A 13300-nucleotide genomic window follows, 5' to 3' on the forward strand; every position below is an offset into this window, starting at 1 on the left:
ATGCGTCGGCCATTTTGTCGACAAATTGTCTGTCGATAGAGCCGGCGACATCTCGGAACCCGAAGTCACCCTTCGCGTAGGTTAGGTATAGGCCGTCGAGGCTTGTAGGCCAGGATAGTGCTGCGTAGACCAACATCAGTGGATGGCGCTTGTCGTATTCGTACTCTACCTGGGCGTACGTGGCCTACGTCGTCATCATCATCATCATCATCATCATCAGCCTGTCTACGCCCACTGCAGGCAAAGGCCTCTCCCATGTTCCGCCAATCAACTCGGTCCTGTGCTTTCTGCTGCCACGTTATACCTGCAAACTTCTTAATCTCATCTACCCACCTAATTTTTTGTCTCCCCCTCACGCGTTTGCCATCTCTTGGAATCCAGTCAGTTACCCTTAATGACCACCGGTTATCCTGCCGACGTGCTACGTGGCCGGCCCATATCCATTTCTTCTTCTTAATTTCAACTATGATATCCTTAACCCCCGTTTGTTCCCTGACCCACTCTGCTCTCTTCCTGTCTCTTAAGGTTACACCTATCATTTTCCTTTCCATCGCTCGCTGCGTCGTCCTCAATTTAAGTTGAACCCTCTTTGTAAGTCTCCAGGTTTCTGCTCCGTAGGTAAGTACCGGTAAGATGCAGCTGTTATATACCTTCCTCTTGAGAGATAGTGGTAGACTACCATTCATGATTTGATAGTGCTTGCCAAATGAGCCCCATCCCATCCTTATTCTTCTAGTTATTTCACTCTCATGGTTCGGCTCCGCGGTTACTACCTGTCCTAAGTAGACGTACTCCTTTACAACTTCCAGCGTCTCGCCACCTATCGCAAAGCGCTGTTCTCTGCCAAGATTGTTCCACATTACTTTAGTTTTATGCATATTATTTTCAGACCTACTCTTCTACTTTCCGTATCCAGTTCAGTAATCATGAGCTGTAATTCGTCTCCCGCGTTACTCATCAATGCAATGTCATCAGCGAATCGCAGGTTACTGAGATACTCTCCATTAACTCTTATCCTAATTCTTCCCAATCTAGGGCCCTGAAAACCTCCTGTAAACACGCGTGAATAGCATTGGAGAGATCGTGTCTCCCTGTCGTACGCCCTTCTTTATTGGGATTCTGTGTCGCTTTCTTTATGATGACTATAGTGGCTGTGGATGCGCTGTAGATGTCTTCCATTATATTTTATATAGGCTTCGTCGATGCCCTGATTCCGCAGTGCTTGCATGACTGCTGATGTCTCCACCGAATCAAATGCCTTCTCGTAATCTGAAGGCTATGTATAGGGGTTGGTTGTATTCCGCGCATTCTCTATCACCTGATTGATAGTATGAATATGGTGTCTATGTTGAGAAGCCTGTACGAAATCCTGCCTGGTCCCTTGGTGATTAAACTCTAATGTCCATTAATTCTGTTAGCAATTACTTTTGTGAATAGCTTGTAGACAACGTACAGTAAGCTGATGGGCCTGTAATTTTTTCAGGTCCTTGACGTCCCCTTTCTTATGGATCAAGATGTTGGCATTCTTCCAAGATTTCTGGTATCCTCCCGTCGAGAGACACTTCGTATACAGGGTGGCCAGTTTCTCTAACATAATCTCTCCACCGTCTTTCAACAGGTGTGATGTTACCTGATCCTCACCAGCAGCTTTGCCTCTTTGCATTCCCTTTAGGGCTTTCTTTCTTCTCCGTTTAATAGTGGTGGGATATCAGATTCCTCTGGGATAATTACTGCTTCTTACATTATCATCCCTGACTGTCTCGGCTGCTGTACAGATCTCTGTAGAACTCTTCCGCTACCTCAACTATTCTATCCATATTGGTTGTGACCTTGCCATCCTTGTCCCTTAATGCATACATCTGATTTTTGCCTATGCACAGTTTTGTCTTCGTAGCTTTGAGGCTTCTTCCGTTCTTTAGAGCATGCTCAATTCTCTCCATATTATACTTTCTTATGTCGGCTACTTTACGCCTATTGATCAACTTCGAAAGCTCCGCCAGCTCTATTTTGTCTGTTGCATTTGAGGCTTTCATAGCTTGACGTTTCTTAATGAGGTTTTTCGTCTCTTGGGATAGCTTACCAGTGTCCTGTCTAAAGACTGTACCCCCGACTTCCACTGCACACTCCTTAATGATACTAGTCAGATTATCATTCATTGCGTCAACGCTAAGGTCGGTTTCCTCGGTTAAAGCCGCGTACCTATTCTGAAGTGAAACTCTGAATTCCTGTACTTTCCCTCGCAGAGCTAGTTCATTAATCGGCTTCTTGCGTATCAGTTTCTGCCGTTCCTTCCTCACGTCTAGTTGAATTCTAGATATTACCATTCTATGGTCACTGCATCGGATCTTGTTAACTACTTCCACATCCTGTATAATGCCCGGGTGGTCGCACATTATGAAGTCTATTTCATTTTTAGTTTCGCCATTAGGACTCCTCCACGTCCACTTACGAGTAGTCCGTTTTCTGTAGAAGGTATTCAAGATCCGTAAATTATTGCGTTCTGCGAACTCTACTAGTAACTCCCCTCTAGCATTTCTAGAGCCGATGCCATATTCCCCAACTGCATGATCTCCAGCCTGTTTCTTGCCTACTTTTGCATTAAAGTCGCCCATCAGTACAGTATACTGTGTCTTTACCCTACGTGGCCTGCGTAGCCTAGTCTAAAAGGCGGCTGTCAATCAATCTGGCATCATCCTCGGTTAGCATGAGGCCATCGCCCAGCCTCGTAAGAAGTGAAGAGGACACTGCGTCGTTCTGGCGGACTAAGTGCACTTTACGGTGCGGTGATGTGGATATCATACGTAACTTTCATTCATGTATTCGTCCGGGGTCGAGCAATGCTTCAATATAGCTTGCGGAATCATAGGAATACAAATTTAATGTATATTAGACTGCTACAAAAGCGGAGCCAGCACTGGAGCCACAGACTTTAATGATGCCTGTATCGTAGGAGTGCACATCGTAGGAGTATCACGTATTGTTTATTGCTTTTCTGTAAAATTAGATAGCAAGCACCACAACCACAATTGACGCGTTGCATCGATATTACGCCTGCGTAGGCTGTTTTTCCAAACCAGTTTATAGACCTGGCGTGGCTCTGTGGTAGAATACCTGACTGCCACGCAGAATGCTTGGGTTCGATTCCTGCTGGGATTCTAATTTTCATTCTTTCCCTTCGTCCGGTCAACGCTGCCGATGTTGGTTTTTCTTAACGCTCTCGCATTTAAATTACCATTGCCTGTTCTCGCCGTTCCTGGGTAGATATAAACTGTCAATCACCTGTGGCGCACACCCGTAAACCGTGGCCTGTGGTAAACGGGTATGTGCCACACCTGTCCAGTGGAAAGGGTTTGACGACGTACGCGACAGGATTTTCACGTTACCAATGTAATGACCCGACAGTCATATTCGTCAAATCCTCTTACCCTCCCATGCAAATTTTGGCCAACATCAAGTTAAGGAGGCGATTATGAGAGCACCCAGACGTAGGCGGCTAGATAGATAGATAGATAGATAGATAGATAGATAGATAGATAGATAGATAGATTGATAGATAGATACGTGGATATGTAGATAGAAACGCTCAAAGTGCCAGAGGTTCGCTAAGAAATGCTTCGCATTTAAAAGTAAAAACTGAATCAAAGTCCAAAGCAAACGACCAAGATATGCTGTGCGACCCGATGCGATGCATATACGATTTGATTGCGTTTCAGGGTTGTGTTTTCTGACCGTTGCAGTTGAATGCAGACACATTTCGTTAAGTTACGTAACGTCTATTTTATATCACGTAGCCGTTGATTTTAGGTACACACTCACACATCTACGGAAGACTCTACACTTGCACAGTATTGCCTTGTGATCGCTGTGGTAGGTGGCCAGAGGCTCTGCCATCGTAACGTGACATAGCCTGCTTGCAAACATTCGATCAATGCAGGAACGGTGTTGCGTTATGGGTCTCTGTAGTGCCTTAATTTTCAACGAGTCGCAATCTAGCATAACCTAGCATGATTACATAGCATGAGTATTGATCTAGCGTGACCCAGCTACGGGCACGATCGCACTCACCCTCACGTTCACGTACGCAGCCTATTCTACTGCCGTGCGCTGGCGATTGTATTGGGGCCTTCAATTTCTACTGTTAATATTTCAAACTACGTATGTTTCTGCTGTCCCGCCACGGTGGTCTAGTGGTTATGTCGCTCGACTGCTGACCCGTAGGTCGCCGGATCGAATCCCGGCCGCGGCGGCTGCATTTTCGATGGAGGCGAAAATGTTTGAGGCCCGTGTACTTAGATTTAGGTGCACGTTAAAGAACCCCAGGTGGTCAAAATTTCCGGAGCCCTCCACTACGGCGTCTCTCATCATATCGTGGTTTTGGGACGTTAACCCAGATATTATTATTATATTAGTATGTTTCTGCTATTTCTAAAAAATGCGTATGATATACTGCGAGGTCCTACACCTTTTCCCTACACACAATTGCACTCAAGTTAAGAATTAAAAAGCTAAACACCGATTCTTTGTCAATTACGCATTCCAATATTATTTTAGTTTGGCAAAGTAATTAAGCCTCGACGTAGAGTTCGTGTGCTAAGACACAGGTGCCTGACTGTCACAGCAGATTTATAAAGAACTAGGCATTGCCAAAAACACCTTGAATAGCACTAAACATAACAACTTACCTTGCACAACAGGTTATATCGCTTGAAATGCCAGGCTTTACCAAGTGTAGAATGATCATTCGCACTCTTTGAATAGTTCTGTGCTTGCCGGCAATGCCCTTACTTCTACCTGCAGCTTCACTTATCTTTCAATGTCGAAACTGTGAACATTAGGACATGAGAATTACTTTATATTATTTTAACATGAAAGTGTTTTATGCCAGGGTCCACCAAGGTTTCGCTGACATTATTTTCTTCACGGATGTGACGTCGGTAAATGCACACGAACAGATGCCAAGAAAAAAAACACAAGAATGTTTAGTTGGCTTGGATAACCTGGGAGTCAAGCCCACGACATCTCGGTCCGCGATGATAGGCACAGAGCGCTCTACCCCCCGCGCCACGGACGCTTGCGAATGAGGCTTCACAAAGACGCCTTGCATCTCTCACACCTTCTTCGTTTCACAGTGACCATGGTAGGCGGGGCGCAGTGTCGCAGTCTCGGATCGGTAATTGAAGCATCATGACAATACGAGCGCCGACAGAGAGTGCTTGGGTACTTTCAACTTTTGTGAAGCGAGAGACACCCCAGGGGGCAGCGGAACGCCTTGCCGCGTTCACGGTTCAAGCTACCAACTCTGCCTCTCGCGTTCCTGAAGAGCTGTGTGTTATATGCATCAGCACGGGCGTATGTTACCCTATTACTCAGGAGCGACACCACGGTATCTCTCTTCTCAAATAACGACGCTTTGAACGAGTAGGTACGGAGTACCGGGGTTTATTAAAATGCTTGCTGCTGCCACCTTTGCGCGTATTCACCATGTGCTGCTCCCAGGTGCATTATAACTACTTCAGCTACTGTAAGGGTTAAATCATGATCATAGACGTTCGTCGTCGGGGTGGAGATGTGCCACCAGGCCTCAAGGTTGGTGCATCCACGTCAAACAGTGCTATAGCTGCCAAACACAGAGACATTGCGCAATCTGCAATAAAAAATCAACTACTTCTGTGAAGACACCGTACACTTTCTTGTTATACCGATTCCTATGACGGACGGATCAACCATACTTAATTAACAAATACGGCCGTTCAATATGCGCTGTTCGAAAAGTATTCGAATCAATTGTCTTCTCCTACCAATCTATTTGCTTTCAAAAATCGCTGTTTGCGCACCAGTAGTACAACGCATCTTAATTAGGAAGCTATTCACTTCGGTCCCGTACCTCTTTCATATTCTGCACCACCTGCTTGCTCTCAGCGTTGACTCGTGTGGTCTCGAGTGACGACTTGCTTCGTCTTTTGCTCTTGCGGCGACCCGACGAGGACGTTGCGGAATCTCGATGCGATCGCTGCGCGCCCTTGCGGTCATCAGGAGTGCCCGGCTGGTCAGCGACACCTTTCTTGGACTCAGCAGCACCACCCCTCTCCGTGAACTCTGTGACGACGGCGTCACTCGTAGCCTTACCAGGCGTCTCTGACGAATACGTCACGAGATGAAAAAAAAATATATTCAAGAATGTCAGCTTTGCTTTCTTTTTTTTTGGCACAACACCTTCAGATACTTTGAAACTTTATCTAGAAAATTTATGTAGTTTTAACTGTAATCAATCAGCTGTCATGTGGGAATCCCAAGATTAGACCTATGAACTGGCGCACAGCAAGAGAATCTACATTCACAAAATCCTAATATCCCTCTATATATTTGCCGCAAAATAATCATTTTCCTGAACAGTTAAAGACACGGTGACACCTCTGTCGTGCCACCCTGTCTTGGGAGCTCCCGGAGTGAATCGGCTCTATCAGTTGGAAGTAATATGCTAATCTTGTGTCATCCGCATTTGATACAATCTTCGCTGCGACGTTAAACGAACACTACAAAGAAAAACGAATTTTTCCGTAGTAGTAAAGTCCCCTTTCACAATACAAGAGCAGCACTCTTGCCTTGAGAAGACGCTTGGCAAGCGAGAGAGCGCGCAAACAGTTCACAATTGGGCGGTTTGGGCGTGTTGGTATGACATGACCAATACATTCTAAGCGCACATACAGACGGGACAAAGAACACGTAGACACACAGCGCTACAGGAATATGTAGATGGCGACATTTCTTTAATGTTCCCGCACCAACATGGCCATGGCGTCATTATTTTTACGGCGTCTACTAGGGTCTCTATATGCGTCATAATCGGTTGAAATAAAGCACATTGTCTTCTAATGGGAGCACAGCCTGAACGAACCACATTTCAAGAAGCTGTTATCCGTCATTGCGAACAAAATATAAAAGCTGCTTCGAAATCAGTGGCGTTACGCTGGTGTTCATGAGGGAAGTGTTTAGGAGTGAACTTTAAAGAGGAGCTTTCGCCTTCATTTTCTCCTGAATTAAACCTCTAATTACCGACAGCAGTGTTTACAACGATAATTTTAAAAAAACAGTTTGAATGAACAAACTGAACAAACTGCACTCTGATTTATGCAACTCCCCCGATCCGCCTACAGTTGTGGAGACGGTGGTGCTTGGTATGGTGGCATTAAAGACGACGTTATTACACGCGTATTTTTCTATAAAATACCTCGAAGACTATGTGCAGTGTCAACTACTAGCATGCACATCTTGCCCTGGATATACACGGCAGGTATTACGCTTTGGTAACGGCATATATGCACCGAAGCACATTGCAGATTAGAGCTGCACGTTCCTCAAGGGCGTTTCAAATTGGCGTGGCAACCGTATACACGGTAAGTATACGCAAGACATACGCTTACCTTCCATAGCTTCCGACGTCAGTGTCCTTGAAGTACTCGAACCACTTCTTTCGCGGACAGCCTTTTGCTGAATAAAGCGAAGGAGCCTAAAGGATTCCGACCACCGAACTTCTTCTTAACGATCGAGGATGTCACGCGTCATGGGGCGCTCGCGTTGCTCGCGGCACGGTCTATTTATACAGCCATGAAGAACGAACAGTGGCAAAAATTGCGAAGCATTTTTAGTGTTATTTCTTTCCTTGATTTGACTGTTTCTGTTTCGCATGTCCTCTGAGAATATAAGAATTATTCTAAACCTACTCAATGCCACTCATTTCATGGCTTACACTAGTGGAGGATTACGCGCCACAAAAGCCAATCGTTATCATCATCATGACAAACACTGACATCCATGGCTAAAGGGCTAACGTGTACTGTGTACACGTTAGCCCTTTAGAGGGCGGAAGCAGCCCAACCCCGCACACGCGAGACGCAAATAAAACCTGAGAATGCATTTTTCTGTAACACAAGCCACTAGAGGGAAGTCTTGCTGCAGTAGAATAATTGAAACAGTAGATTTACGCACAATGCGAGCTGATAACAACCAGCGCAACCACTGAAGTGAACACAAACAGCATAGGTCATTTTGTCCCGTTATACCTTGCGAACAAAGCTAATGAGAACATATAACACAAAAACCGTGTTTTGACTGACCTAAGCGCTTCTCGATGAAAACTTTTCGTCAAGATTAAAACCACGGAGTTCTTTCTTTTTTTTGAAAATGACCGTTCTCGTAAAAAACCATCTTTCGCATAAATGTTGAAAAGGCTCTTTTCTATATTTGTCACTTTCTTGAAGTTTCTATGTGAAATAGGAAACTTGCAACGGCACATCAAAGTTAGTAAACTTTTTTATTTTGAAGGCACTTTTTTATTTGGGCCGTGCTTGCCATTTTTTCACATTTTGTCTCTTTTGAGGAAAGCATATGTAAAGCATAGATGCAATGCACAGTGACGTGAATTACAACCACCACAAACATTTTCCACACAACTTTTATAGTTAGCGGTAATTTCGGTCGTAAAGTCGGAAAATATTGCGGTAGGCAAAAATGGGATGCCCGTGCCGACACGTTTAGATATTTTTTTTACAGCGAATACTGTTATGAGATCACTGCAAGCGTCGTTTTTGGCTCCGTAGTTGTCCGCCGCCGCCGGTGTACGTAACCACTATTGCGCGAAATGAGAAAAAAAACGAAACAACAAAAATAACCAGGTTAGAACGGGATTCAAAACTACGCCATCTGCGTGGGAGCCCACTATTCCACCTCAGAGCCATGCCGGTGCTTCGAACTTCTTTGCAAAAAGATCATATACCGGCTTCATGTCGAGAAGGAACAACATTAACATGTGTAACATAGCGTGGTAAAATAGTAAAACAACAACCAGGCGTCACACGGCGTGAATTCTGTAACTAGGCATCACACAAAGCGAATTGTGCAACGGTTGGGTTGTCCAATGCTTTCAACCCATTAAAAGGGGTTTTGGCATAATGCTTCATTGTCATCTGGCACAGCATCAACAAAGCGCACATAATGCCTTAGAGGTGTTTAGCGGATACCATGGTTGTCCGCAGAATGACGAAAAATGGCATCGTGGCTGCTTCTCTACTTATTATGATTATGATGATTTATAGCGTAGTGGGTTCCTCACAAGTGCACTTGTAATGGTTTCCAAGGAAGCCCACAAGGTCCCCGTGATCCATTTCCCCAGGGCCTCAATAAAGTTATTTCCCTCTCGCTTTCTCACGTTAACGTATGCTGTATAGCATGATGGGAGAGTGAAATAGTGACCGGGCGTCACACAACGACAATTACGTAACTTCCAACTCATTACAATGGGCTCAGCCATAATTCTTCATCGTCATCAGCCGTCCCATCAACAAAGTGCACAAAATGCCTTAGAGATGTGTAGCTGGTACCTCGCTTCTCCACAGAATGACAAATAATGGTGTAGCAGGTGCTTCCCAACTTCACAAAATTATGATCATGGCGTAGTGGGTTCCTTGCTTGTGTACAGAAGGGACACAGATTAGTAGCCCCAAGAGAGTTTACAACGGGCTATAGAAATGCCGCTCTTCCAGTTTTCGCTGTGACTCTGCTGCGCTTTCCGCGCAGGCCTGACGTTTTTTGGCGTGCTGGGAGCGTTTTTTGGAAATAAAACCTTCGGTTCCGTCCACTTTGAATGCGCCCACATATTATAAAAATGAGTGTAATATGGAAGAGCGCAACTCCAGTAATAAACCAAGACTCCGAGAACACACACAGCCATTACATCAACCATCGATTGACTTTGCTTCGTGGTGTGCGCGCTTTACTTGCAATTAAACTACGCAGAGCGGGCATACAAATGCAGGCGAACTAATAGCACTGCTGTCATTGACGCAAATAGTGGCGCCATTCTGGACGTCTGCTAGTTCCTCTAACTTGCGCCTTGGTTTCGGCTTCGCCTCTGAATGCGGTAGAACTTCTTTATTCAGCAATTATTGCCAAAGGCTGTTTTTTCGAATACTCACAGCGGCGATGGGCTCTACACAGGAAGTACTTCAATTCTCACATTTGACCCGGCAGCCCGTCTGCGCTAATTAAAAGCTACTTGAGCTAAATTGTTTAATTCTTCTCGTAATTGATGTCTCTAGTCATCTTCGGATATCTGTCGCAGCAGAAAGAATAATTAGGAAGCCAGCGAGCAAGTATTTCAGCGAGAGAAGAAAAAGCTGACGGGGTCCTTTATTCATTCGCCTAAGACGGCTCTAAGGCGAAAGCCGCCTTCGTGCTCTTCTACTTCTCAGTCCATATGTTCATACTCCCCCGCCCCCCTCTGAAAGCTTTCCGCACCTAACGTACTTTCGCACTGCCTTTAGAACCGGGGCATTGCAAGATTTTTGCATCTGACCTGGTTTTGCACTGCATCCTTGATCGGCCTAAGTTTGACCAAGTGATGACGTCATGATGACGTCACAAATATGAATATCTATGACGACTTGGTGACGTGATGTGGTGAAGTAATCACGTGAGATGATTTCGCATCACTCGTGTTGACGCCACCGATACGGGACGCCAATGCCACCGATGGTCAATTCTCGAGCTTCACGAGGCATTTAAGGCTTTCGCCTTAAAGGGACCCTCTAACGCTTTTCCAGACCTCATTTTTTTACATTTTTTACTTTCGGGTTGCGTAGACTGAAGGCTGAAGAGATTAGTGCAGCAAGAACGGCAGCGATAGGGGCACGCAGCCTGAAGTTATTCAGCCTAGAACACTTAAAATACAATAAAATGCAGGCCTACCCTCAACTCGATTTTCGCGGGGTCACCTGACCATGTTTCACTCGCTCTCTGACGTCTGATCGCGCCCCAATGAAATGAACTGAAAGATCCTACGTACGGGAAGCTTGCATACAATGTTGCCCGTTCTTTCCAACGTAATGATGACGCCTTTGCAGTAGTAACAAACTATGTTGTGCATTAAGAGTGAACTGCACGTGCGAAACGAGGCAGATCGCGAACGCCTGTATCATGTTTTGTAGTTTGAGTCATTTTTCTTGTTGCGATGGCGTCCATATCAACGCTCTTACATTTCTTTCCTTTGAGTTCCTTCAAACGACGGCGCCTGGAGCGTCCCCAGCGCGTTTCCACTTTAGTTTGCACCAGCGCCGTGGCGTTCGGTGCATTAATTCTTTGCCGGGCGCTGCAGTTTTAAAGCTGAACAATCTAAGAACGTTTGTCTAGTTGGTCTTCAGTGAAAAAAGCATGTTAAAGGAAAACTAAACCCAATATAAACCCATTTTGTGATGCAACGCGGTTGTTACTTCTAACGTTAGAGTTATCCAATCATGGACCAGCGCTCATCTTCGTCATTTCCGCCCGCAATAGTTCTGGCGAGCGCCACTACGCGTTGATGCGGTCGGCAGCGATGTAGGTGCTTGAAAAAAAGTGTTGGAGGGCCCCTTTAAAAAGCAAGATTGTTGTATAGCTAATATCGCACAGCAAAGTTATGTATTACAGAGCACTATTGCTTGACATCACCATATGTGCAGTAATTGTCGTGAAGGCTTGATAGTTGCTCGGTACGCTCGGGGAGCAGCGAACCGTTGTGTATATAAGAATTCCTCCAGCCATTGAAAACAGCCGCTCAACCGGCACACACTGTATTTCCGTTCGTCGTCATAGCCTAATTATCTAAGTGGGCTATCTTACTTAGGCGACGCAGTGACAACTGATCGGCACCATGATCTTTGCAGATGATTCAGGTAGGTTAACCCAAAATATTGCAATGTTTCATTATTTTTATGCATTCATTTCTTATTTCACAGTTGCTTGCTATTTGTTTCGATGGTTTTCTTTGGTGTTTTTTGGCACTTTGTATCAATGACGTGCGGCCTTCCTACGGACTGCCGAGCTCTCGCAACTACATTAGAACGATGGTCCAGCGTTTGCAAATGTGCACGAAGGGGAGGCTGAAGAGATATGGCCAATAACGCCAAGTTGTCTATTTGGGCATCAAACTTTATGCAATGCAACAGAGGTATAGAATTCCTTCAGATTATTTCAAGATACTTTCAAGTTCTATTTCACAAAATGTTGATCCTACCATGTTCGAGATGCCTCACCTGTGCTTTAAGGCTATTGTAATATTTTTTGTCTTCCTGTCTGCGCACAATCAAAAGCTGTGCAAGCTATTCGTTACAATAACATGCGAGCGACTTAAAAAGCAACTTGTGTAATGACAAAAATATATAAAGCAAGAAAACCCTAGTGAATAGTTTCATTGCAATTCTGAATACCGCGCGACAAACATACAACAATCATAATTGTTCTGTCATGATTCCCTGCGGAATAAGAAGGATGTGTGAAGAAAACTGCACACAAACACAAACTCAGAAAACTGTCTCCTAAGTAAATTCTGTCAAGGTCACATGGTAAATTGCTGGTAATGCTTAAATCTGAGGGACCAGTAGTCTTTTACCAAGGGAGACTTAATTTCTTTTGACTGGTGACATTGTAGTATTTTGATTGCTCTGTATCACATTTCAGGACTACGAAGTACGGCTCCACGTGCGCCAGAATTGTACCACCATTGCTTGTTGGCGGCACTTCAACTGTCCTAGAAGCGCTCAGCAGCGTATCTAAGGAGAGACCGCGCAATGTGCTTGGTTGCGGTATCAGAGATGGCGTCGCGCTGTGTTCTTGGTCGTGCAGTTCGATACGCCGATGATGTGCGTCGTTTCTTGTACCGGCTAAGTAAGTATAACCTTCTTCCCACACGCTCTTTTCCTTTAGAGCGGGGCTCTCCCAGCTTGCGTAGCCGCTGTCACGTAGAAGGGAGTAGAGGAGGTTTGAACTGCCTCGTCGTGGTTGCTGCCACATCCCAAGGATGGAGGCCATTCCTTTTCATTTTTAACGTCTTGACCTTATGTTGACTTTATGTACAGTATCTAAAAAGATACACATGCAGTTATTCACACTGGATCTGTCACAGCATAACTCGCAAGAGCCGAAAGTGCATAGCAGCGCTCCTGCGACCGAACCCCCGTGGAGAGCCGGGAGCCAGGTTTTAACAACCCTGATCGCTGCTCCCCGTTCTCCCCACGACAAATCAAGACCACGCAGTCACCTGATCCGGCCGACTTTAATTTCGATCTCGTCTTTCTCTCAGTCTTCAGCCACGTGTGTGCGACAGATGAGGGGAACGACCATCAAACAACATTCCCAATAGTACACTATCACGCACAATGGTGGCGCCATCCAGCTAGCTTGGTCATGTTCACCCGTCTTCCCGGTAAACGATCGGGCCCATCGCAACCAGCCCATGGGGGCACACCATGGCACGCATTTTGTCGACACC

The 13300-nt window shown here is 45.3% G+C and overlaps 1 protein-coding gene across 1 annotated transcript in view; it reads right to left on the minus strand.

Annotated features, from left to right (window-relative positions):
* Positions 1 to 7428, minus strand: part of LOC119377082 (sodium-dependent phosphate transport protein 2B-like) — a 60541-nt gene extending 53113 nt beyond the window's left edge. The window contains 2 exon segments of the mRNA XM_049411531.1: positions 5885 to 6135; positions 7422 to 7428. Coding sequence (XP_049267488.1) covers positions 5885 to 6135; positions 7422 to 7428 — 258 coding nt within the window.
* Between the last annotated feature and the right edge of the window lie 5872 nt (positions 7429 to 13300).

Source organism: Rhipicephalus sanguineus, unplaced genomic scaffold (genome assembly GCF_013339695.2).
Source record: "Rhipicephalus sanguineus isolate Rsan-2018 unplaced genomic scaffold, BIME_Rsan_1.4 Seq340, whole genome shotgun sequence".
Taxonomy (NCBI): Eukaryota; Metazoa; Arthropoda; class Arachnida; order Ixodida; family Ixodidae; genus Rhipicephalus; species Rhipicephalus sanguineus.